At 52.6% G+C, this 26,700-nt stretch overlaps 4 protein-coding genes across 4 annotated transcripts; 1 reads left to right on the top strand and 3 right to left on the bottom strand.

The window, feature by feature from the left end:
- Positions 1–4,180: 4,180 nt before the first annotated feature.
- J4E90_001099 (uncharacterized protein) lies at positions 4,181–4,696 on the top strand (the record flags this gene model as incomplete). Its single annotated transcript, XM_051430690.1, has 1 exon — positions 4,181–4,696. The coding sequence occupies one exon, from the start codon at positions 4,181–4,183 to the stop codon at positions 4,694–4,696; it is 516 nt and encodes a 171-aa protein (XP_051296177.1).
- Positions 4,697–4,949: 253 nt separating this feature from the next.
- Positions 4,950–6,615, bottom strand: J4E90_001098 (uncharacterized protein; the record flags this gene model as incomplete). The annotated part of the gene is made up of 2 exons (XM_051430689.1): positions 4,950–5,591; positions 5,644–6,615. The coding sequence occupies 2 exons, from the start codon at positions 6,613–6,615 to the stop codon at positions 4,950–4,952; spliced, it is 1,614 nt and encodes a 537-aa protein (XP_051296176.1).
- Positions 6,616–9,533: 2,918 nt separating this feature from the next.
- Positions 9,534–10,470, bottom strand: J4E90_001097 (uncharacterized protein; the record flags this gene model as incomplete). Its single annotated transcript, XM_051430688.1, has 2 exons — positions 9,534–10,217; positions 10,267–10,470. The coding sequence occupies 2 exons, from the start codon at positions 10,468–10,470 to the stop codon at positions 9,534–9,536; spliced, it is 888 nt and encodes a 295-aa protein (XP_051296175.1).
- A 1,567-nt stretch (positions 10,471–12,037) lies between these two features.
- J4E90_001096 (uncharacterized protein) lies at positions 12,038–13,321 on the bottom strand (the record flags this gene model as incomplete). The annotated part of the gene is made up of 1 exon (XM_051430687.1): positions 12,038–13,321. The coding sequence occupies one exon, from the start codon at positions 13,319–13,321 to the stop codon at positions 12,038–12,040; it is 1,284 nt and encodes a 427-aa protein (XP_051296174.1).
- Between the last annotated feature and the right edge of the window lie 13,379 nt (positions 13,322–26,700).

Raw genomic sequence — 26,700 nt, 5'->3', positions numbered from 1 at the left:
CTACGAGGAGGGACTGACATGCGCCTAAACATTGAAAACTTCATCAGCGCATGGTGAAGGCGTTTCATACGGTGTAGGAATTCTTCCTGTAGTGGAAACAGTCCGAGAGCACGGCTAGGGCAGGTGCGTAGAGTGTTGATCTCTTGGCTACACTCGAGGCAGGAAGTGTGTGGTTAGGGGACATGCGCCAGTCGCCTCTCACAGTGTTTTATCGCCAGGTTGTGCAAGGCCTCCGCGGACCGTGGCGAAGAGAACGCCAGTTGGTGCTGATGTTTGAACAGGCTGGTCAGCATATTGACAAATCGTTGGCTATGCACCGTTTTGATGGAAGCGCCAAACTTCTCACTTGCGGACCCCACGCCAACTTGTAGGAGAGCAAGAAAGCCGCACTCATTCTTTGACGTCTAAGATTACGTGGTGAGTCTCAAGCCGGTTGGGTCTCTCGCCCATGATATACATGCTATTAAGATACAGGCTGATACTGCAACGGTACAGGTTTAGGGACTCTTCCAGCATCCTCTGGTTCGGGAGGTTCGCCGGTCCGCGTTTGTGTGTAGTATTACCGCAGAACTCATGCTAATAGATAGTGAGACATTTTTCTATGCCTCCATCATCAGCGATATTGCGAGCAGCGTGAGATGCTGCTTCCGGAGTCATCAGCTAAAGGTTTAAGTATTTGAAGTGCTGCAGTAGGTGATGGTTGCAACGAGTGACCTGCCAAATACGTTCACTCCCTGCGAGAGCAGTGGTGCAGATCCCGGAAGTGCCGTGTTCCGCCGATGCAACAATCTCGTCTTCATCAATCTCACTGAATTGCATCGAACAATGACACCAACTGGTTGAGCTATTTGTTGTATACTCTTCAAATGACAATCCTTTTACAACGTCTTCTCGAGTCTTCGATCCTTCTCAGACAGCCGGCATAACTCCTCGAACACAACACATAGCTCGTCTTCGCCCACTCCTTAAGGATCGGACTGCTGCATACACGCTTTCCCAACGCATCGTGTAATGAGGCATATCCCACCCCCTTCCCGCCTTCGAACCCTTCCTTCACACCGTTGCAGACGCGCGAAGCCTGTACGTACGAACTCCGCTGCGGCGACCACAACCAAGCAACACATTGGCGCAAAAGAACTAACATGACGCGGAGACTTGTCTTAAGACAAGACTTAGGTCTTTACCCAGTGTTCTCACGCCTCTACGATCGAATCGAGTCTCCTACTGACGACGGACACCCCGATTACGCGGATACCCCCCTCGACGAGTTCGATTGCGGCACGAAATCTCGCTTGGTTCAACGCCCCGCATGAGAGAAGGCCTTTCGTGTATCGAACTGCCTCTCAAACAGCTGGCATCGACAGATCAGCTTCCACTATCCTCCCTGTCGCGATACGATGAGGACAACGCCTTTGCTTGGGGGGGTTTGTCAACCACAGAATCTGGTCGAGTCAGTGCAATAAATACGGGCATAATGAGTTCGACTTGTGCAGAATCGAATGGAACGAATCGATGCTACCGTTGTGCTCGAGTACTCTCTAGCACGAACTGCCGCGTTCTACTCAGCTTGGCAGCGCGAACGAGTGGCTTCTGCTCGCACTTCCACCAACCCGACTATTGGATCCAACAATTAGCGCTAATGTGTGTGCAAGCAGCAGCACCATTGTGGCACAGCTACGCAGTGTGTACCGCTTTTGATCTGTACCACTGAACTGTGCCACTATTCCCCACGCGCCTCTGCGAACGCTTCGCAAAACCGCAAAACCGACGAGATTTGGAACACCAATGTACGTGAACCCGATACATGCTCGTAGCAGATTTCGAACGCCGAATTAGACAACAGCCGCACGAAGCGCCGCGCTGGCGATATGTCCTGGTCATGACTAGCGACACACACTACCGAGGCAAGAGCACACTGCAGGTGGTCGCAGGCAGAATTTTACACCATACACGTCTGAGAGAACCTGGAAGGCTTGGATCTCACATGCATCACACCGAGGCGCGCTTTCTGCGGCAGTTGGGAAGGACTGCAGTGATGCTCTTTCCGCTCGGAAGTTTTCCTGCTGAGCGTCGCAACAATGCGAAGTTCGGAGATGAACGGCGAATAAGAAGCTCATGCAAAGATACCGAACCCTTGGGCTCGTAGATTTTCCCGAGTCGCAGACGATACGCAGGCTTGCAGCCGAAGTGGGAATGATGGGCGTGCGGTAAGTAGCGGCGATCAGGCCTTGCAGCTGCACATGTGCACGCAGATGACCATGAACCCAGAGTGAGCTTCGCGACCCTGCACAACGGTGCAGAGGAGCACTCTACTCTCATGGTTAGATACGTAAAGGGTGCGCCAAACACAGGCTGTCTGGAACTTAAACACCGGACCGAACCGAAGGCGTCCGGGGCGTGCCTTCCGCGTACTAAGACACTGGCTCCCGCTGGCTGCCCAAGTGGACACGCCCTCCTCAGTCTACAAGTCCCAACGACATGTCGAAAACACCCCTTCTGGCATGACAACCCTCAGCCATGTGTACGACGCGTTCTTCAACAAGCTTTACCGACCGGCGATCCTTTCTCAGTGACGTTACGCATACGTCGAATGCACCTGACCACTCTCGCAACGCACGGGCATCGTCCTCCAGATCGAGGCTTCCGACAGTTCCGCCATGCGTCAGTCCTCCTTTTACAGCAATGTGGAAAGATTGCAACAGTCCACTGATTGCGTTTCCCTGCACCACGTCGCAGCGGCTGTATCGTGCAATAACGCACTTTTCATGACTTACCTTCACTTAGAAGCAGACCGCAAAGCCGAATAAGCTAACAGCATAGAACCGACTACTTATTCGAAGCGCGCATGAATACCGACCGTCCCTCCACAATTGCTACGCTCGCTGGCATCGATAGCCCTAACTTCGGTTGAACCTACTTCACCCTCATCGCGTTCGATTCGAGACCACGTACACGATCAGTTCAGATACTTCAGAGTTTCTCTACACCCCAATACTGCTTCGATGGATGATTCTTCGACCGCAATCGCCAATCCTTCTCCTCTTCCATCTCGAAAGAACTGCCGGCTATATACCTGTAGTACTGAGGACTGCCTTTGTCTTCATCCTTCAGACACGAGCACATTTCGACTTCAGTATGCATATCGAATGGCTCTATGTGCAACGGACAGCCGATCAGGGCAGAAGTGACAAGGAATGTCGGCTGAATAGTCTCTAGGCTGCGAATACAACGAGCGTGTTCGTACTTATGCCGCCTTACACCCGGGATAACAAGTGTTCCGATTGAGCTAGGCTCTTGTGTCAGGCCATTGCTACTACAGAGCCGTAGTCAGTAGGTCTGTCGTTACCAGAAAGTAGCCGGAGCGATGGAATCCCAGTATAAAGCGGAACCTCATCAAACGCAATCCAGTGGGTTTTTGGAGCCAGATCACACGAACTCCAAGCATGCAACGATGATATTACAAGTCTTAGGCGGCTTTGAGAAGCAACAGGTGATATGGCCCTCTGCCCCGATAGACAGACATTGGCTATGGCGTTTGACGTTGTAAGTAAGTCAGCCGCTCAGTTGTTCCCACTCACCAGCTCTTTGACCTATCGCATTTCACCTTAGATCCATCCATCTCATGTCTTCTTGGCACTTTCGGGTTTTGATAGCGAACACGGCCAACACGCAAACATTCTCAACAGAAAGTAATTCGTGCGTCTGATCGCTCAGCGACACGACCTTCCCACTACCGCACCACTTCTACATTCAATTCGATAGTTCCACAGTTGCGCGATACTTTACCAGCGAGATTGTGAACATTCGTTGTCTCCAACCGTTACTTCGACGTCACGGTCGTCGTTCAGCTGATTGGACGGACACAGTGGAGCAACGGGAGCACCCGCAATAGTACCTTGCTCTCTTCACGACCAACTTTCTTGAAGACAAAACAAGCGTGCCCCATGTCTTCAGCATATGCGCCAACCTCAAACAGTAGTATAAACTTACTGTTTGCGCCGTTACCGTTTTTCGGGACAATTGAACCCTATTCCGTGGCGTACCGTGGGGATCCGCATGTACTATGTAGCACTGGTAATTCTCCGCATTTAATGAAGCAAGCCACAGTCGTATCTTCCGTCCATCCTACGAGTTCCAATCGTACATCTCCATCACTTTTAAACAAACCAGCAATATCACCATGAGCAACCACACCCCAGAAGACCCGGCGACATCTGCCTTGCCCACCTATACAATCCTCCGGGACACAGCGCTCAATTTCATCAGAGCCCAAACACTCGACACGAATTCTCCAGAACGCATGGACTTTGATCTGATGCGTACCTACTGCGCCCCTTCCTTTGAACACTCATGGGGCCACAACTACGCCGTCTCTCTCACTCCGCCTCTCCAAGGCACGCATTCTCTCGATGGCTTCTTCTCCCATCTACGGTCCATGCTTCCCAGACTTGAATCCTGGAAATCCAATGTCACAGACATCATTGTCGATCCAGTCAAGATGAAGGTCGTCCTGCGGATCAGCTTCATGATGCAGGCAAAAGGCGCGACGGAGGAGCAGATAGTGGAGAATGATTTGCTGTGGATGATGGAGATGGAAGAAATGAGTAGCGGCAAAGTGGGCATCAAGAAGAGTATGGAGTTTCTGGATGGCGCGGCGGTGGGCAAGTTGAGGGAGATTATGATGGGAATAGCGTAGGCTTCATGCTGAACGAGAAGAGTTTGACTTTGCAGTCTTTCATAGCTGTCGTTTATAGACGTTGAGGTCTCGCACTTCTATCCTGACGTACCAGACGAATGCCATCTAAGTTGAGTTGTACCATGCCTATAACTCCGTTGCTACCGGTCCAATATGAATATCGCCAACTTTTCTTTCGCTAAAGGTTTGATATGCGTGCCTCGTGTTTAACCGTTTCCTCATATACATCTTGTTTCCATCGTCTCTACTCCATCTAGTTGGAGTGTCCATTAGTGTTTCCCTGTCTTACCATCCAGGATAGCAAGTCCACCTTTGTGACAACAGCAACGGCCTTTGGCTCGCCATCGACACGCTCGGTGACAACAGCTGCGCTGTTCCACTCGAAGAACTTGTTCAGATCGCTCAAGCTGGTCTCCTTGGTGATCTCAACAAACTCCCTTCGTCCCTTCTTACCGCCCTTCTGTGTGTTCTTCGCGTTGTCGCCGTCAAGCGAAAGACGGCCGAGGTCCTTGACGACCTCGTTCAGTTTGCGGAAATCGAACATGACCTCTTCGACGGGTGACTTTGGTGTTGCACGACCGGCAGCGATGTAGGATAGCAAGTTGCCGAGGGTCACTAGACCGACAAGACGCGCCTTGCCGCCGGAAGAGTATGTGCTAACGGGAAGTTGGTCGAAACCCTTCTCACGCATTGTTTCGATGGCTTCGCTGCAGGGCGAGTTCGAGGGAACGGTGGTAACGGGTTTGAGTCGTAGGGAAGCGATGGTGGCGCCGTGGAAAGCGTCGGCCTGCTTGGTGGTAGAGAGACGGCGAGTGTTTGCGCCGTTTGTGTTAGGTGTTAGAGGGGGCGTAGGGGGGAGAAGGTCGTTTGCGGCAAGCCAGTCGTCGTCGACGAACTATGATACGTCAGTATGACAGAACAGTAGCATAGGAAAAGAGATGACATACCTTGCTGAGGTAGCTTCTAATGCTGTCGGGGAGGATGACGACGACAACATCATCTTCGGTGAGATCCATGTCTTTCGCGGCTTCGACCATGGCACCCATCGCACTACCAGACGAACCACCGCAAAGAATGCCCTCTTCGGAGATCAACCGGCGCGCGTACAAGAACGATGTCCGGTCGTCTGTCTTGTACCACTTGTCCACAATCTTCTGCTCCAGGACGTCAGGGATGAAGTCGTATCCGATCCCCTCAACCTTGTAGCCCTCGTTCACGCGTTCGTCGTTCAGGGTCGCAGGAAGTGCGAGTATACTGCCGTGTGGATCGGCAGCTACAATCTTGACATGCTGCTTATGCTTCCTCAGACCGCGCGCTAGACCTGTGATAGTGCCTCCAGTTCCTGCACCAGCAACAAGACAGGTGATCTTGCCGTCGGTCTGTGTCCACACCTCCTCGGCCGTGCCGCACTCGTGCGCGAGCGGGTTGTCGGGGTTCGAGTACTGGTCGAGAATGTGCGCGTTCGGAATCTCCTTGACTAACCTCCTCGCAACGCCGATGTGGCTCTCGGGGCTATCCCATGCCGCACTCGTTGGGGTACGAATGATCTCGGCTCCGAGCGCCTTGAGAACCGCCACCTTCTCCGGACTCATCTTCTCGGGAAGGGTGATGATGGTTCTGTATCCCTTCACCGCACCCACCAAAGCCAGCCCAATACCCGTGTTACCAGACGTAGGCTCGATGAGTGTGTCACCGGGCTTTATGCGACCAGACTTCTCGGCGGCTTCGATCATGCGAAGCGCGATGCGGTCCTTGACACTGCCGCCGGCGTTGAAGGCTTCGACCTTGACGTATACGGTGGCACGGATGCCCAGGGATTGCGGAATCTTGTTCAGGCGTACGAGGGGCGTGTTGCCAATCTGCTGCGTTATGCTGTCCATGACCACAGGTGGGATGGCGGGGCGCGTCTTGGTAGACATGATTGCGGTATTCGTGTCCTAAGGCTTGTACGTGATGCTGGAGTATGTGTAGTAAGAGTTTTCCGGGAGTATAAGCAAAGAGAGTACCCGCACGTCAAAGGCGAAGAAGATGTCGTGATACGGCTGCAAAGTTGTCGCGAAGAACAAACTCGATGGCCTGACCCGCAAATAGCCGCCGCGCTCAAGCCACCGCTTGTAGATCCTTACAGCGCTAGCCGGATACGCTCAATCGCCACTTTCACGCCGCCGCCTCCGCCACTGTCAGCTGCCTAGGCACGTGGTGGGTATGCATAACATCTATGAATCAGCATCTCGGTAGCCTACTAACAGTCAACATGGTGGCATCTGAATTTTAAGTACTCATCACTTCTATGCCTGTTCAGTTTGGTGATATTCTGACATTGACTTAATTCGATCCATGGCTGCAAGATGGAACCACGAACAGCTCTCTGCCATTCTCAGCTCCACTCGATCAGGTCTGAATCGAGCTTCCGTTGACCCTTCATTTCCAAATCTATCCCGCGCGGATGAGGAGGCCATCCGCGACGTGGACCCATCATCCACAGAAGCACGCATACTATGTACCTTTCAAGATCTTCTCACTCATCGAATCAATCCCAAAACAGCTGCAAATATCCTTGGTTCACTGAATTCGGCGCATTGCTCGTCGTCTATACCCTGTGATGCGAGCATACTCTGGGGCGCCATTTGCCATCGTGGCGAGATATGGTCGGAAGCAGAATTGAGGATATTAGCCGACTTGGTGGTAGAGCTCGCGAGGTTGTCATACCCTTTACCAGAGTATCCGTACGATACAGATGAGCCGGTTCAGGGCACCAGCAGCTTTGTGGACTTACCTGGCTTCGGTAATGAGCTCATGGGTTACTTGCAAGGTACGGACATGAACAACTCTCATGTGAAAAGTCTCAGAAGCTGACAATGTTCGGTCCAGGTCCAAAGTGCTATAGCTTGCAGTTCATGACCTCTGAAGCTCGCACAGATGCTACGTTGAGGACGGCTGAATCAATGACGGCACGGATTGTCAGTGGTGATGTCGTCCTAGCTGTCAGAGACCTTTACAAGAACATCAACACGTTCGCCGCGCTTCTTAGCTGTTACCACATTCGAGGTGCACTGCCACAAAATAACATGGACTTTCATGGTATGGCATGCTATCCAATCGTTGGTGCCCTCGAACACGAACTCAGCCTCAATGAAGTGACGCAGCATAATGATGGCTCTGCTACCATACCTGACCAAGACTGGGCGGCTTTCAGGTCATCGCAACCTAGCATAGACCTTCCAGCGGCTACACAATGGCTGTCACTCCTAGGTCACGATCTTTACGACCGTCTGATGGACCTTGTAGCGCCAATCGGTCCTTTGTGGAAGGCCCAGGGTGGCGAAGAGAAGATTACGGTGAAAAGATGGCGGTTCTGGCAGAATAGACTACGGTACTTTGCTTCAAGCGATACCATTCTGGGCGATGGGATCAAAACGGCATGCAGACAAGCAGCAGATCGCATGGACAAGGCCGCCTGATTGAGACGTCACGGTGCTTAGGACTGAGGTGTATGATATGACACCACTGTTTTTAGCAGGACATGGGTAAGCTCACCATCCATATGCTTCCGAACTGCGATCTTTCCGTTCCTAGTGCGAACACGAAACTGAGTTCGGCCTGGCAGACATACAATGCACCAACTTGTATTCCGCGCATAAGCCTCTAATCCAGCAGCTGGACTTGATGACAATCTCGAAGGGTGCAAAAGAAGTGGGGTTTTGCAAATGAGTGTATTGAGTGAGGTGATCTAGAAAAGCAACGCGCAACGCAAGACCAAATCCAGAAGACCGAGACTGAACACAAAGCGACAATATCCACTGAAAGTCAGACGCGCGTATGGGCGGAAACCAAGTAAGCAAAGATGGTTGGGAAAGGAAATAAGGAAATCCAAAGAAGAGTCACTACCAAGATGCGACAGCCGGGTCTGGCGGCGCAGCTTGCAGGAGCGGAGAAAAGGAAAGCGCTGGAAAGCGACGGATGACATGTCTGCCACTGCAGAACTGGAACGCGGTAGTAACGTTTTCATTTTGCATCAAGAATTGAGGCATCTGTCGTCTGATCGGAGTGTGTGAATTAGAGTGCAAGGTCCAAGGGGTCAATCATTTCGATCGAAGCCGCCCCGACTTTCTTGAGCAGTTCGAACGGTTCGATTTCGTCTCCGTCTTGTCAGCATGTAAGCAGGCCTCAGGGCATGGAAGATGTATCTACCTCAGCACATCTTCGCTGCTCAGTCAACAGGGTCCATACGCCATCGCCAACTCGCTTCAAGGGTTCTGAGCCTTCGGGATCGAGGAGACCGAGCTCATGAATCTTTGCTCGAACCGGTTGGATTAGAACGCTAATAGTCGTTGGGAAAACAAGTGTCTTTTTGGGAAATTTGACTTTGGCTAAGGGGAAATGAGCGCCACCGCCGTCATCCACGAGCGGAAGATACTGGTACTGGGTGTCGCTTTACTCGTGAGCTTACTTTGGAACAATCGCGCAATAACATACGAAAACATCGAACAACAACATGAACGACAAATGCTGGGTAGTGCTTGAACTGCATGAGACGAACAAGGGTCACTAATCCATGACATACACTGTCAGGTGCGAAGTGTGTCATTCTCGTAGTTCGATGCGCTTGGAGACTGTAACAGACGTAAGATCACTTCGATCACATAATAAGAGGCAGTGTTGTCGTCAAAACTTCAAAAGTGTAACAGCAAACTTGATGATCTACACGCGTTAGTTATGACCTCGATCAAGGTGGCATAGACCTACTAGTTTCATTGTTCAACGAAGGGGGTATCGATGTATCGGTACACAGTCGAGCCTCGATTCATCCTACCCTCTGTGGCCACCTGTAGCTTCTTCAAAGCTGCTCAGCAATCCACTGCCACCATTGCTCCACATTAGCGCCCTCCTTACCCGCCTGAACATTACCCCCAATCACAGTCACACTCGTTCCGCTCTCTCTCATTTGCTCAAACGTAAAGACGCCCTCGCCGCCCTCACCCAGCCACTCCTTCTCCTCATCTACCTCATCTTCGCCACCATTCAACGCTGCACCTGCATCGCGAAGCGCCTTCGCCCTGTTACTCCTGACCTCAGTGATTGTCTTCTCGAGCGAGTTCTTGACAAGATTCGCGGGCAACGCCGTGAACAGATCCATCTTGTTTGCTGCAACAAGGACAGGGATCTCCTTTGGCCCTTTGCTTGTGGTAGCGTTGGTGTAGCGTTTCTGTAGCGAGAGAAGGATGTCGTGAAGGTACTCTCCGGCCTCGTTTACTCCGGCTTCATCGCCTAATTGAGCGGCGTCGACGACGAATATTATACCGCGGATGTTCTTGGGGTCGGCAAGTTGAGAGGTGGCATAGTGACGGAGCTTGCCGTGGCCAGGCGTGTCGAGGAGGAGGAAGTTGCGGGAGCGCTCAAAGGCTGGATCGCCTGGTGAGCGGTAGTGCGATGACGCGGGGACGTGTGGGCTGGGGAGGAGAGCGGAGACGGTAAGAGGTGTGGTGGACGTGTGCGTTTGGGTTGTAGCGTTACGCTCGGCCTGGCACTTGTTAGACGGTACAGGAGAATGGGTCTGGGAGGTACGTTACCAATGTCGTAAAGGCCGTCTTTCCACTGCCGCTTGGGCCGGCTAATAGGAAAGTGGGAAGTTGCGCGGCTGCAGCTGCCTTCTTGTAGAGGACGGTATGCAGTAGTATGGGCAGGCAGAGCGCGACGAGGAAGGTGATGAGGATAGTCGACAGATTTGGGGAGAAGGCTGCCGTGAGCCAGCTGTCCTGATCGTACCACGCCATGGGGACCGGTGTGTGCTGTCAACAGAGCGCCGGATGCGCAATGCTGTCGGATGCTGGATGGAGCGTGTATGCGAGCCGCGTCGGGGTCAGGACGCTTCAGGGTGTCGCGTGGGTGAAGCGATGACGTGACACCGTTCAGCATCAACCAAAGTTTTGGCGGCCGGACCCTGAGTCAGGAAGGGGACGCCTGAGCCGCGGGGAACACGGGAACACGTCCGACGGCAAGAGCTTACAAGAACCTCACGTCTGCACTTCTCCACTCTTCTTTGCATGTGCGAGCACCTTCTCAAACATTTTGTGACGCCAATCGCTTGTCTTGGCCCCGACCACGCCCGGACGCGCACGCCAAAAGTCGCGTCGAGCCATGGCGTCGAGACCCGCCAAACATCACTTTCGGAAACGCTACGAACAATGATAAACGCAAAAGGGCCGCCTGCATTCGACAACTATCACACGCTTTTAAGGCACTACATAATCATACAATAGACAAGGGGCCGCCGTCATTAGCTTTCTCGTGCGCCGTACATCTCCCGTCCCTTCGTCACCGTGCCTTACAGTGGCTACGCAACCCTTAGGACCCTACGTCCTAGCCGATGTTGCATTTTCCTTGTGTGCGTTCTCAATCCTGCTGATCCAAAGCCTCGAAGGCTTTCCATGGCCGTGACCCATTACTCATACAACCATGATTTGCCGTTGCTGCCAAGCTCGCAAGGACAGATGCTGGGGCGCATAAGTCAGAGAGCGCCATACAGAGGCAGCACGAAAGAGATGGATGCGACCGTCGACCTTTTTTTACCTCCATGCGCCATGCACCATGCAAGAAGCATTCGTACTCATAACTCGTAGAATGTGCCCTCACCCTGCACCATCTGCACGTCTCGTAATGCGTAAAGAACACCATCATAAAACAGAAGTGAAACAGAGAAAGACATAACAGCATGGGAACGACGTGTAAAGAAGCTGGTCCCTCCAGGTCATACAGGCAATGACACCGGAGGTACCGCCAGAAGGGGGCAGAATTAAATATGCTTTGTGATGACACACCAAGACATGTACCAAGGTCAACCTGACCAGCAGTTGAGGCATCATATGCCAGCAGAAACAAGGGAGGTCATGTACTGTCGGCTCAAATCCCAAGGTACTGGCGTTGTAAACATGTTCTCTGGAATCAGGCCAACACTAAACGTTGTACTGCCGCCAACATGCTCGAAGCCTGCCATGTAGCCTTTCTTGCGCGATGTATGATACACCTCTTCGCGTGCGACTCTGACCTTGTCTGAGCTACGGTATTTTGGGTGTCGTTCGTTTAGGGAGTGGTGCTGGTGTGAGGGCTCGTCGGTGTTCGTGTTGGCAAAGGATCAAGTACAGTAACAATAACAAGGCCGCCGCAAAACCGAGATCTCATCGCGAAGCACCCGAATATAGCCGTCGTTGATAAGAGCTTCTCGACTGCCTGTACGAAGTGCAGTGAGGCGGGATTCCGTTCGAGAAGGGAGCGAGCCTCAATCCATGTTGAGCCGGCCAACATGGTCCGTGCAAGCTATGACAGCAGTCTACTGAATGCTTGTCAATAGGTGTGTGCTTGTACGTCGGGATAGTATCCACGACTGCTCTCCATGCCTTGGAATCTTCCGCAGCCTCCGATGTGCCAGCCAGCAGTGGGATACTCATCCTTGATCCTGCGATCGGGTGGCGGTAGCGTGCTTTCAAGCTTAGCAGGAATAGTCTCGTAGATGGACGCAGGATAATAAGAATAGTCCTGAGGGGCATCCATCATCTTAGCATCGTCGTCTTCGACCATGTGCTGTTCGCCGCTAACGCCCTCGACCGGACCCCCACTCAGAGAACTTGCTGAGCTGACCGAATGACTGCCGACGGGACTTGGGTCTAGCGAGTACGTATTACCACGATACATGCTGCCGCCCATGCCCGTTGCACCACCGCCCGACATACCGTTCCTCCAGGCCGGATAGGATGGTTGACCACTTGATCCCAGCCCATGATGGCCGCCTCCACCGAGGCCAGACCCAGGCGCGCCTCTTGGAGTACCAGCATTGTGTGGACCCTCGTTCTGGTAATGGCTAGGCGACCTTCCACGGACAACGACGGGAGACGACAGCCGAGCTGCGATCTTGACCCAACGGGGCTCAGACTCTCGTGGAGTTTGCACGTTCGCCCACAACTCGACAATTAGATGGTAGTACTGTTGTTGAGCGCGACGCTTGCCATTATTCGCCGTTGCCGACTTGAACTGAATGCGTTCGAATGAATGCTGGTAATTGCTACTAGCGTGGCTCGCTGGGGAATATTGTTGCGACGAGTCGCTTTCGCTCTGCAATGGTAGCTGAGGACCCGGCACGGTTGAGGTTTGATGGAAGTTACTCAGCCCATATCCACCATGCTCATGACTCTTTCCCGGTGGTGTTGGGGCCAGTAGTTCCTTCTTCATCGCGAGCTGCGGGCCTTTGTCACGCTTAGGTGTGTGCTGGATCAGCTCGATAGTCTTGCCTGTGGAGCCGTCCACAGCCGCTGCAAGAGATACTGCCATGGACTGTATTTGCTCCGGTGGTTTGCCTGTCTGCTCGAGGTACATACGGGCGTTTGCGATCCAGGGCGTAAGCTGGAACGACACGTTGACAGCGAAATAGTTCCTGCGGTAGCATGTCCATACTCGATCACCGGAGTAGAAGAAGCCCTTCTCGATTTTGGCGTCGATATTTGGCGTCACTGTCGAGCCTTCGCAAGTGATGTTGCCCCATGTCTCTTGTGCGTTGAAAGGCGGCGTCTCGGGTGAGCCTGAGGGCGTCGCATAGGTGCTGGCGTGGTAAGCACCGTTGTAGGTTAATGGCATGGTGGTGGCAAGCACACTCCTAGGAGTGTCAGGTTGGGAATTGTACCGGGAAAGGTCAGCTCGAGGGGACAAGGCGTTGGGATATCTATGCACGCCAGGCGTCCCTGTCGTATAATTGTCCCTTGCCGACGAACCCATGGATGGTGACACAGAATGGCCTAGTCCTGGTGATCTCGCCGGAGGTAACATTGCCGACGAAGAGGGATCGTTTCTATCGCGTAGCTGTCAGCTGTCATGCATCGCTTCGGGTTCTGCACGCACGAGTGCGCCACACAGAAAACCTACAATCGTCGACTCGAAGACATGCTGCCGTAACCACACGTAGTGCTGAAGTAATTATTTGGTACGGAATAGTGACTTGGGTAAGTGTTTGAGACCGTCGGAGAGAACGTAGTGTACGATGAGTATGCCAGTGCTGATGAGGCGTTGGAGCTTGGCGAGGTCGATATGGAACCAGACCCTGAGTCTGAAAGAGCCACGCTCGACTGGTAGCTATAGACTCAAGTCAGTCAAACTCGCAAAACAGAGCTATCCGGCCAAAGTGATGCCAACGACAACGATGTGTAACCAAGAGTAGGGTGGCACGGTATAAGTCGTCAACCAGACCAGGGGCGGTACGGCATTACCGCTAGGCTTGTCGTGTGATCAATGTGACAGACCAGCCTGTTGGGAAGACCAAGTGCGCCATACATCCGGAGCGTGTGCGACGACAAGTATGATGAAGGACGTTGACTACGTGTTTGTTTTGGGGTAGGAGAAGCCTGAGCCTGGGCTGCACCACGCCATAGAGGCGTCGAGGGATGCAGGCTGGGGGCCACAAGGCTAGGCAGCACCACGGAGCCTACCATGCCAGCCCGGGAAGGAAATGACCAATGAGAGCATTTACTTACGCACTGTCGGGACGATGTGTACCGTAACGGCCTGTAATCGAGCCCTGGTGGATACCGGTCGCAGTATGTGCTAGGACCCCGTCGCGTCTTAGCTGATCGGGTACGGCTGCGTAGGAGTTATGATGTGCATGCGCACCAATATGCTCGATGCATTCCTGGTCCGAAGAGAAAGGGTTCTCCGATGCCAATGGCAGCGGTGATTGCAGCACTGCTTATCCTGCACGTCAGCCAATCAATCCAGGGCAGCCGGTGTGCTGTTGAACAAGACGTGTGACAATAACGGACAACGTGCACGGATGCGCGATGGAGAGGAGAGAAAGATGCGCGATGGAGAGGAGAGAAAGATGCGCGTGGGACGTGGTAGCACAAGCGGCACCGCGATCGGGTGGCAGGACAAGCGTGCGGAACGCACTACAGGAACAGGAACAAATGCAGGCCCACGGTGTGGTGCAGTGAACAGAGGGGAGAAGGCCGATGCACCAACTGTGTTGTGGTGCAATATAAGAGCGCACGCGGGAGGAATGTTGGCCTGGGAAGAATGCGGAGAAGGGCGCCAGCTTATGGCTGGATGTGCAGCGCTTGGCGCGAGCGACTTGGGGGTTTGGGGGTTTGTGTATTGCGCAGGACATGGGTTGCAAATACTTGGGGATTTGGCTTACCTTGATTCATCATTGCAACAGCCAGTGATATATCGCCGTTCTGCTGAGATCTATCGCAGCGCCTTGTAGAGACACAACAACCCTTGCGAGAGACTGGATCTTACGCCTGACTCTACCACTCTACGCAGCAGTTCCGACAGTCTGGGTCGACTTCGATGGCGCCGGCAGTGGCGAAAGGATTTGCTGCTGACAGAGTTCCGCTGCGGCCGAACTGCTTCGCGCCGTCGCTCGAGACGAGGATTCGATCAGGCGAGGCAGCGAGGCAGCGAGTCAGCGTTTCGCGTGGCGGTTGCGATGCTAGGCTTCGGGCTGCCGGGCCAAGCGTCAAAGGGTTGCTGAAAGGGGATGGTGGTGAAGGCCGACGACTCGTCTAATTACGCTGTTGGTTCGCTTGAGAGGCAATCTGGGGGGTTTAGCCGGCACAAGGGCGGGATCCTCGATTAGCTGCCGCTGCGCTGCGCTTCGCTGGGGGCTAGGCTCCGTTAATGCTGATGTTCGAGGGGAGATGCGGCTATTGCGAGCAGACGGTGCAATGCGTATATTGTCCAGCACTGTGGCTCGGTGGTGCGCGCGCTGCACTCTGGTCAATCGGTTCTTCAGCGCTCAGATCTACCGCAAAGCTTAGTCAATGGGCCTGTCATGGCAGGGACAGAAGGTTGGTGGGTGGACTGACAGTTTTGGGGTCGAGGAAGGTGCGATGCAGTGTGCGTTGATGTCACCCACGGCGGCTGCGCATTACCTTAAACCCTGGAGTTATAACGGCTCGTCTACGCAAAGCGAGGAGGCCCGCAGCTGCGCTTTGCTTCTTCCCGCGCACTCTACGCAGATCTGGAAGCTGGAATCCCGAGCACAGACAGGTACGGATAGCGGCCTTGTCGCTAGGTGCCTGGATATCTAGCTGCGACGTAGGCGGTGTGGGCGCGTCTCTGACGTCGCTTTCCTGCGATCTGTCAGTCTCGCAATATCAACCGAGGAAGTGGTCGCAACGGGGGTGGAGCTTACAGGGTTCTGCTGCAGTCTTCCAAATCAAATGATGTGGCGTCGACTGATGTTCAATCGTGGCGGCTTCGACGAGGATGCTGACCCGTTGTCGGACACTGGGCGATTTGCACGCACGCCAGGTTGGAGGAATTGCTCAACAGGAACAAATCTACTGCATGCACTGCAATGAGATGTTGTGACAGAGAACAGAATCGACAGTGATAGTGCCGTTGACGTATTGTGACAGATGTGAGCCAGGTTCGGTATACCAAGGGTCCGTATGGTGAAGGGGTCGAAGCATATATGCACCGTGCCCTCTATTAAAATTTGAACTCTTGCTCTCAGACCGTTGCACAAGGTTGCCAGGGTTCAAAACCCCCGTGATCTTCGAGGCTGGTAGGGTACCGGCTTATGGACTCAGAACAATGACCTGGAGTAGACTGTTGGGAATAGTGGGTCCAAGGAAGGGACTAACGGCAAGCAATGGAAGAAGTGGGAGGGCCCAAGGATACGAGCGGCTGTCGAATGGGAGTGAGCTTGCAGAAAGTGGATGGTTGAAGTACAGTTGACAGGCAAGAAGCGCTACAGCTCGATACAGAGTAGAGACGGACTAGGGTGGTGACGGACTTGTTGGCTCAAAGGAGAATGCCTACCAAGTGAGAATAGCTTCGAAGCATGCTTAGCATGCTGGATCAAGATTCAGCCCCAATGCATATGATCCGTATTGCTCAGACCTGGCCATTTTCTAGCACCACGGTAGCATTGGCAAGCTGCAGCGGCGAGCCTTTCCCAAATGGGGAGCCTATATATCTCCGATGTCAGGGAGAAGTGATTTGCCTTGGTGCCCAGGATTACGTCTTTCGAATAGTCGCTGAGCTTCGCATTCCTTGCACGGAAGAATGGGCTTTTGCTACCTCGCGGGGCCAGGGCCCACCCCCATGCCACACATCGATTGGCGCGCCCGGCAAAGACATCACAGTCCCGTGCAGCAACGCAGGAACATGGACCACAACACCACTCTCGAAATGGGGGCCGACTCGACACGGCAGCTAAGTGACCGGACTGGCGGGTCGTCGATGTTTAATCTCGATCAGCCGCCCGGAATAACCCTTGAAGCGAACAGATGATCATGGTTTGCTCTTGCTACGGCTGTGCTAGATTAGACTATCAGTCACGGGCGGCGTCCAGTCAGCGGCAGATAGCGAACGGGCCAAGACCAGGCGTAGCTAGCAGCGCCGCGGGCCGACAACCGTTGGCAGACGACAGGTCGTCCCGCAGATGGACAGTGAAAGAGGGAACTAGAGGACAAGAGGGTTGGGCTCGAAGCCGTTACCTGTCACAGAGACGAAAGCGACGGCACTACTTGGCCCCGCGGGGGAGCGGTTTGACGTGACTGAGGTGGACGAGGGAAAGCATCCACATACAGGCGCCACTGCCAGCGAGTGATGCGCAGATGTTGCATCGCCTCGAGGTTTGGGTTAGAGCACTATCAGCGCCATGATCCGGGCTTTCATCTGCCCCAAGCATACTGCGACCCGACACAGCGGTAGATGCGCAACGCTCCGAAAGAGGGCACAGCCAGTCATGGACGGCGTGGGCCGCAAGAGGTCGCCTTTACTCGGCGGCTGCTGTCAAGCGACGATATGGGCGCGGCGAGCGGCATTTCGAGTCCAGGGTCTCAGGTTAGGCGACGAACGGTGAGGAAAGCGAGAAGCGGCGGGCCCGCGGTGCCTCCCTTGTGCAGATGGAAGATGAGGCGATACGTGATAGATGGCCCACGGAGGAAGGAGGGATGGGCGTGGCAGGGGATTGGGAAGGAGCGCCCGGTGACGTGCAGCTTCTCCCGGGTATTCCTCCTCCGCTTGTATCCTCACCTTTCCGCTTTGGGCTCTAGCGTGTCTTGGCCGCTCCCTCCGTGAAGCTGGCACGCCCCCAAACCTCCCAAGTCCCTGCCATCGCGATATCGCGCACCCAGCACTGCGCCAATATCGTCGTCTTCGTGGTTTTTCTGCTGGCTTCAGCGATCGTTCACACGACCATGGTGACATGCCAGTCCCAAACCTCGCTGTCTCCATGTGTCTCGCACGTTGCGGTCGACCACGGAGCGCCTAGGGCTGACGCATCACGAGCACTCGTCTCTTCGCAATACAGTACTTACCTCTCAATGGATACTTCACTGCCACGCTGATCCAATCACTGCCACGCCATCAGCCTTTACTAGCGAACGAGGCAGGCCACCAGGCTTGCTGCAGGGCTAAGATGAGACTCCGGGCGCACTCCCTCGACTTCTTCGCCGGGACTATCATCTGACGCGTCTCTAATGCAAATTGCTAGACCAGGATTTCCGCTTACATCCTACTCGTCCTACCACATTTTGCGCGCGTAGCCCCTGGTGCTTTCGGCACCGGCCATGACATCTCACTGCACCCATGCACAACAGCCGTTGAAGTGTAGATGTAGATGGTGGCTGAGCGAACCCAGGGGATCGCCGCTTGATACAGCGGTGCATCCAATCTTGAGGTCACGAAGCACTCGACTATCCTGCAGGGCGTCTGCTGTTGAGGCACAATGGGCTGCAGCCTCCCGCACCCCCCGTGACGGCGATGGTCAGCTGTCAAGCAGTCCTCGTAATCGATAAAACCATGGCGACCCGCAGCCGCCTCAAATGTACTATCGGGAAGATCAGGAATCGTTGCAGACCTTTCTGTGCTGTCTCAGTCGACTCGAAGTGGACTGAGGCTGCATGATCGTCAGGCTGTTGCAGCAGCTGTCTGCCGACTATTGCGTATGACATGTTACACGAGGACTGCTTATCTCGGGTGTTCTGATCAACTGATCGTCGAAGAAGCATTGATGTGACCCAGCGCTTGACAACAGAATCGTCTGCCACTTGCGGTACGGGCCGTCAACGTTGAAGAGGGTTTCTATCCTCACACTTCTTTACCGATTGTCCAAGGTACTTGCAGACCATTTCCATTGGACTAGCCACCCTATTCCAGCTTCCCGGCTATCGGGCAAAGCCTGCGCCCCACTGGAATCGTGCCGACCGCGCTGAGACTGGTTCTAAATTCAACAAGGACGTGTACAATGCAAGCTACCGACAAAGATCAAGCACTGGCCGTCTTTCTCTGGATTATACCGATGAAGCTACTGCAAGCTTGCGTACACTTCACTGCGATTCTTGCGCATGCAGGATCATCTATTTCACGCTCAAAGGATGTCAGAATGGGCTGGCACAGTTTCAGCAGGCTCTCGGTAGCCCTCATACACATACAGCCTGTCCCCGAACATATGAGGCTATAACGGGCGTTCACGTAATGAACGGCAATTAGCGCATGTGTGCGAGCGGTGGTCTGCCCTCAAAGGACTCGCACAACGAATCCAGTGGAACTACTGAAGCTGCACGAATTTGCGCCAAGCTCCGATTCACACAGGGACGCTCCAGCGATGCTCCTGACTCAGCTAACGCGTCAATACAAGCTGGCTAAGGAACAGATGAGTAGTAAACCCATGTCTTCTCAAGCAATGTCTTCAATGGCGGTTGCCCGACAGTGAACATTAATTGCAGCGAACACGACACTTGGTAATCTCCCTGATTTCATCAGTTGACCGATGCTAATGGAATCTTTTTAATCAGTGGTTGAAATCCTTTCGACATTCGACTTGCCTCTTCGAGCACTTGCACGGCCTGGTAGCGAGCTGTTGGCGTTGTACGGCGCGGCCGATGGCATCCGCGCGAACTACTACCACAACAACGAAATGGCGGCCTACCAATCGGCGCATGCGCAATATGTGGTTAGCCTCGCTATTTATGCTCAAGTTCTTTGACAGAGACATGGTCGTCGAGTGGTTGTGGTTCCCTTGGACGGCGTTGGACTCAGCCCTTTGGGCCAGTGCAGACGCACGACAAGCGCGAGTTATTCTCCGACCCTGACGTGCAGCCGCCCAGATCTCACGTTGAAGATTTCATCAACGAAACTCAGCGCCATTATCGACCGTCTAGCGCAAAATAGCCACACTCGTCCCATGTGCATGCGCACGGTATGCACACAGCCTTCGAGCGACAGTTTCGGGCAGTTTCCGAGATCAACTCGTACGACGAAGCTGCCGAATTTCAATGAGACCACGGACAGTCCACGAACGATTGGTCTGTGCGGATACAGTGGAAGCAAACGGTACGGCTGTGGACGGGTACGGCTTCTATCTTACCGTATTAGGATGCCACCGGTCAAAGCCGTTTGTTGTGCGGAAGGGCTAGCCATAGACGACTTTGTGATTCCATGTCTAAGCCCAAGGCGTCTCTTCGGCGGGACACAACACGAGCATCGTCACAAGATACGCCGTCTGTCCACCGAAATGTCAAAATTCTGTAATCCATAATCCGGGGACGGGTAGTCAACAACGCCACAGTCGCGCGACATTTGAATGCCGTATTGATTCCACGGCGCCAACCCCGCTTCGAACGAGCTCCTGATCCTGTCTCTAACAATGTGCCAGTCTTCAAATATCTCCGATGCGGCTAATATGGCTCTTGGCCAGTGCTCAAATCACGAAGACGTCGTTAGATAACTATGGCGTCCAGTGATTGTTGCTCACAACGATCGAGCCTGACCTGGATGGGTTGCTGCCCCTGGATGCTGCATGTTTTCTGTGACTTGTGTCAGCTGGTCACGACAGCTGGCATCGGGCATGCCCATGAAGCAAGTCGTCGTAATCTTTTCCCCGTTCAGTTGGTTAGCTTTCGACATTGCATCGCCGGGGAAAAAAGCAACAGGACAGCAACTGGAGATGTGGCTCGGAGGCATTTTCTAGTATCCCGGGCTGACGTCGATGAGCTGCATGATCTGATGACCAGCGCGCTGCGAGTTAGTTTTTCGTCAACGCGACAGTGAACTATCTATTGACATGCTGAGGGTAATGAGAAGGATTGGTGTATATGGGCATTTGGTCTTAGACCTCTGTTCATGAACCCTCAACTTCTTCGAGGTGGCAGCTTCTTCAAGTCAGTCCTGAGAAGATCAGCCCCATCGTGCAACCAGATCCGTCGTTCGGCTCCGCAGTTGCTGTCATATTATCCACCAAGAGCATACGCAGGATCTCGTCATACACGTATTCGTGTCCGATCTACTGACGGCTTCCACGACAATCATGCCCGGCGGGACTAGTACTCGGGTACTCAACCCTCAGGATTACTGGATCGGTCAGGATTTCCATCGTTAAAATTATGGGTGGACACATGTTCTCGGCACATCTTCAGGCACGCAGTCACGGGTGAAGTGTCCTATAGCATGACCGCAATAATCCTGTTTCTCGTACCATGGAAGCTTCGAGGTGTGCTGATCGGATGATTCTTGCTGCTTTTCCTATCGTCCCAGGGGAAAGGATGGGTGAGGAGGCGGCCAGCTCCTGAGACTAGTGTTGAGTCCAAAACCAACTAGTGGCTGTCGTGAGATGCACCACTGGCGCTGCTTTCACGACATGCATGCAGGGTCGGAAGGGAGAATATACAAAGATAGTCATATCAAGCGCCCCAGCCACTCCGCTCGATGCAAGCCCCGAAAAGAACACATCATACCGATGAATGCTGCTGCTGCAAGTATAGTGTCGTTGAGTTACCGATCGACCAACGGCTGCCGCAGTCGTGCGCTGGTCCAGGGAAGGGTACATGGAGCCTCAGATTCGGGGTCTCCGTGTTGCCCCTGCGATTTTGATGGAAATGGGCAAAGGGTTGCGTTGCTCCTCGATCTGCTTTGGGACAAGGTCACGAGATCGCGCTGAAGCGTGAGAAGGGGTTGAGCTCGCTCTCTTCTTCACGAGTCTCTGCATCTTCGCATCCGAGATGAAGCACTGTTTCAACGGTCGAGTACTCTCGGCAATCTAGTAGTATCGTGGAGCTGTTATTGTACCATGTTGAACATACGCTATGGAACCGGTCTCACGCTGCTCTTCCGGAGCAGAACGCTTGTCGCTGCCTAGCAACCAACGCCTACACAATATCCAGATCTCCAAAAGTGTCTCCCATTCAAGTAGAGAATCTTCCCCCATGCCATCTCTTGATTTTACAATCGTCTCAATCCTAACCTGCCCGCTTTAGAGACCATTAGACGATGTATAGTAAGTTTATGATGCACCCACGTAGACGCTATTGACCCAATACGAGTCGCTCTCATCTTTTACTTCTCATGTGGCATCCCTTCATAACGCTCTTTCCCTGGCCGAATCATCATATGATATACCAACCTCTACCCTCGAAAGGTCCTGCCAAATTGATGCCACAATTGGTCCACCTTCTCAGCAGCCAGGTTCAAATGTGACTCAGCTAGTTCTAGACGAGATGGATTACCCATCAGAGACACCATGTTTCGACTTTATCCATATATGTCTATCAGACTACCCTGTTGGCCCGACAAGATAAAGGAAATATAGCAGGCTTAGATGCGATGGTCAGCCTTTAGTAGTGACGTGCTTGTATTAAGGCATATCTAATAGCGCGAAAGCTTTACTCGGAAGACGAGGGAGTCTCTTTTGCCGAAGAAATATACAGCACCTAGGTAGAGAGAACAGAAGACACATTAGGTGATTCGTGTAAGCAGTGATCTAATATGTTAATTATAACAAGAGCCGTATGATACCTATAGATGTGCGCTCGTTCACTACTATCCAATCTCGTGGAGTGAGGCTTGATGCTGGCCATCTCCAGGTTGACACTCACCTACGCAATCTACTTTACCTTCGATTGGACATACACGCGTCGCACATCAAGACATGTCCAAACTGCCTTTGCACAAAGCACTAGCGTGGAGTAATAGATGTCGTATTCATTTGGCATTTGGCATATGTCGAGAAAGTCTTGAGAAAGCTGTTACAGTTGATTGTCGAAAGCTTCAGCGCCCATGACTATTATACAAAGTATTGTTGAGATCTATAAGTACGTCTTGCCTTGAGCTTGCCATCATACACCTTCCATCACACATATTGATTATCCAGACATTGCAGCAAGCGCGCTGAGCTCATGCTAACAAAAAGTCTTTTCGTCTTGAAATGGAGTACCTTAAATGTGCAAGATCATGGTAACCCATCAATACTCCATTCCCGTATCCCTCTCTTTCTTCTCGTCTCACGCATATACTTTCGGCCAATTGTAGTCTCGATCATACTAGTACGATAGTCTGCTTGACCCGATCTTCGAACCACTTCTCCGGTGTTTTTCCATCATTTTTGACTGCTAGTTGCGAGAGACCTTTTCGCTCGTACTTCTCTCCACGCGCCTCAAGAATGATGATACTATAAACTGTGTAGTTCGAACGGCCCCCAAATTCTCTGGAAAATGTAACTGCACACAGTACTGATTTCCATTCCTCCTTTTCTGCATCAGAATCATCCCAATCTAGGACGGACCACGTGTCATCTGGAGTGGGCAGAACGATGCCGGGAATACGGTCCGGACCGTTATAGACTACGAACAGTCGAAGGATATAGGCGCTCATAAGAAGCTCATGTGACACCCCCATAGTATTAACAGTGCTGTATTGACGATCGCATGGTTCCCAAAGAGCCCATATGCTCGGCGCCGATATAGGGTGCTGGAATTGGTGGAACCATTTACTTCCTCCCCATCCAAGTGGATACCAGCTAGAGAATCCATGTCGCCTAGTGCTGCTCTCTGAATTACGCCAGTAAAGACAAAAGCGAGGATTCGGCGTCTTCTCTGCAGTAGCATAGTTGCCGAACGGGACACCCCAAATGCTGCCTACTGGATCAGGTTCACTGCGGAAGGATTTCAAGATACCAAGCACTGCGTTCAGAGCGTCGGATTGAAAGCTGAGGCTGCGGTTGGAGTACTGCTCTAGAGCACCCATTGCCTTTCTCAATGCAGAAGCATCCTTTTCGTGGGATATGGGGAAGGTGGATTCAAGATGGGGTAGGTACACCTTGTCGCTGCTTGAGTTGAACTCATGCCTCACAGTTCTGTTGCACACGAACAGGATTTCATGATCTGTGAAATACAGTCTTCTTCGGGAGAGATACCCTTCTTGAAGAGTCCTAGCGTCACGTCAGTCTTCGAAATATACCTTTTGGCATCGTGTAGCACGATACTCACCATGCACGAGTAGACCATGTAGAATATTGAATCAGCGAGGTGACTGAAGGTTTTTCAAACTCGAATCTCATAGTCGCGGAACCGAGGTCAATGTGTACGTAAGGGAAGTTACGTTTCCGCCCTACACCGGGTAATCCGCACGTGCAATCTTCGCCAGCCGCTGCAATGAGAGTAATTTAAGCAGAAGCATATATGAGATCCATTTGTTGGATCTGTATATGTTTATCCCTAGAGTCATGCTGTTGCACACACTAGGATGATGGTCAGTCATGAAGAGTATGAGAAAGGGTATGTAGTACCTACGTATTTGTCCACCCAAATGTACCGGTAGCCAAGAAGCAGGGTTGTAGTGATACTGTCCTCGATGGTAGCAGGTAATCTTGTCTCTAACTTAGAGTTCTCTTGCAAGGGCATGTTGCCGGCTTTGCCCCAGACATAGGACAACGCAACATAGTGGCAATTGCCAGGCGCTAAAACAACGATTCTCTAGAGACAATCGATCACCCTCAGATCTCGCAGTGATTCTTGCTGCTCAAGCCTGCAACAATCGTGGGTGTTTGAGCAGTCAGCTATCCGGTTTTTCACCAACTCTAAATTAGAGAGTGGGGAATGTGTATGAATAGAGGACGGCTTCAAGAGGCGTAAGTCCTTGCCCATACCTTGGTGACTATAGCTGAAGTAAGTGGAGCCCGAGCTTCGACGCCATTCGAAGGAGGGTGACTTCGTCTCCCGTGCCCAGTCTCCTATACACCCAGACACCGCTATTCCAATTGCTCGGCAGATTACACACGCTGAAGCTTTCATTTCTCTGGAACTACTGTCGAGCTTGAAGGTATCCCTTTGTCGATACCGTTGCCGCACCAAAGACTGATCTATTGACGCTTCTGCTGCAAGCCGAGCCGCCTCCTCGTTAGCAAGGCAATTTTTCATCTTCGAACACATGATCAGACATCGATCGCAGAGAGTGTTGTATTTGCTGGGAGTATTTGCTTCATCTTCAGAATCGTGGCGCTCGTCTAGTGTGGAAGATTTGTCCATAGCCGATGAGATGGAGCCTCGGACAGCGGAAGAAAGCGCGTGCAGTTAGACGGTAGTGGATGCGTCGCTCAAACCGCGCAGTTGCGTCGATATGTTTGGAAGGATTCCTAGAGTGGTTTCAGCTTGAGAATAACCACGAAGAAGGCTGTCGAGAGTACGTTGTAGCAGGAAGGCAAGGCTGCCTCCCTGTTACAGCTCATCCTCCCCGATAGGCGCAAGTCCACGTGACTCTTATCTTGCGAATCCAATTGGATAGCTAACTTCTCCCGGCAATAAACACATGCAGATGTGAGACGAATACATTGCGTCAGTCTGCCACAGATACATGAGATTGTGTAACTTCGTCTGTACTTCGATGTAGGCTAATCGACATGTAAGCGCCGGATGTACCAGTGGACCAAGGCTGGACCCCAGTACGAAGAAGCTGCATCCTCCAGCCTCGACATCGCGGGTAGAGATTCTCAGTCTACCAGCATCGTGTGGCAAACAACCTTAGGACGGTCGACTGCCAACAGGTAACCATTTATCGGCTTCTGGGTCAGTTTAAATGTCCCAGTAGACATACTACCTTGACTTCTGATCATGCAACATCAATGCTGCACGCCGCCGACGAAGTGCAAGAAGAGGAAGTTGGCCTGCATCCGCTGCTTCATTGCGCATGCGCCATGAGCTGATCGTAGTTGAGTAATACAGCTTTTTAATTGCCGCACGCGACAAAGTCATAAGCCTCCTCTCGTTGCGCACGTTGCTGAAGTCGCACGCCGGGGTAAGATGAGAAGAGTTGACGGGCGGCACGTGAACGTTTGGAAAGGGTCTCCCCAGGTCCCATTGTACTAAGTTCTAACCGGATGATATCAGTATAGCGTATGCATTCCCTGGCTTGCGGCGGAGTACATCCCGAGGCACGCGTGCAGGAAGGGCCGACCCACGCCACGCTGACAGACAGGCAGCAGGAGCGAGGGTAGTTCGGTGGATACCCAACTAGGTCAGCATGTCAGTTTGAGACCAACCCACTTTTCCTTCACACCAAATGCACGTGTACGGCACGACCCAGTGTGGAGCAAACGTATTTCATTGACGACTTTTCTGCATACAGGCAGCTTTGGGTACACATACACACCCTGTTTTCTATATCTATGCTTCCCCGGAGAATGATAACACCTTGAAATGCAGTGAATGACGCAGTGAACCGAGTATGGTCCAAAAAACAAGTAAACATATACACTGAAGCCAAACATAACCCGCACAGTCTAATCTGCGTTGCACTTCCCGGAGGAAGTTCAGCCGATAATCCCATGAAATTCTGCCTTGTACTGCCGCCGTGCGTAATTGATGAATGGTCCGTTGCCCCTGGCAGATGCAATTGGTGAGGTGATGTGTCTAATGCTTTTTTTGATGATGAGAAAAGAAATCGTGAATACCGCCGTGTGTGATTCGTGACGCCTTGCATGCCGGTTGGCCGCAAGGCTGGCTCCGGGAACTCCGATGAGAATGCATCGCCCAGCTGAGTTCGACTCGTGCTGGGCGAGTTTGCTGAAATTTAATGAGTCTAATGGTTTGGATGGTAGAGTGATGTAGATCTCGATGATAAAGTGATGATACTTTGTTGTGGAGCTGTACTGTCGCATGTACATGGAGTTTGGATTGATCCTGATGATGCTTGAGGACCGATTCTGGCAATGGAGTAGGAATGAGCAAAAGTGGTGGCGC

The sequence above is a fragment of the Alternaria incomplexa genome, assembly GCF_024043165.1.
Source record: "Alternaria incomplexa strain BMP 0042 chromosome Unknown scaffold_1, whole genome shotgun sequence".
Classification (NCBI taxonomy): domain Eukaryota; kingdom Fungi; phylum Ascomycota; class Dothideomycetes; order Pleosporales; family Pleosporaceae; genus Alternaria; species Alternaria incomplexa.
This window is presented reverse-complemented; position numbering and strand designations above follow the sequence as displayed.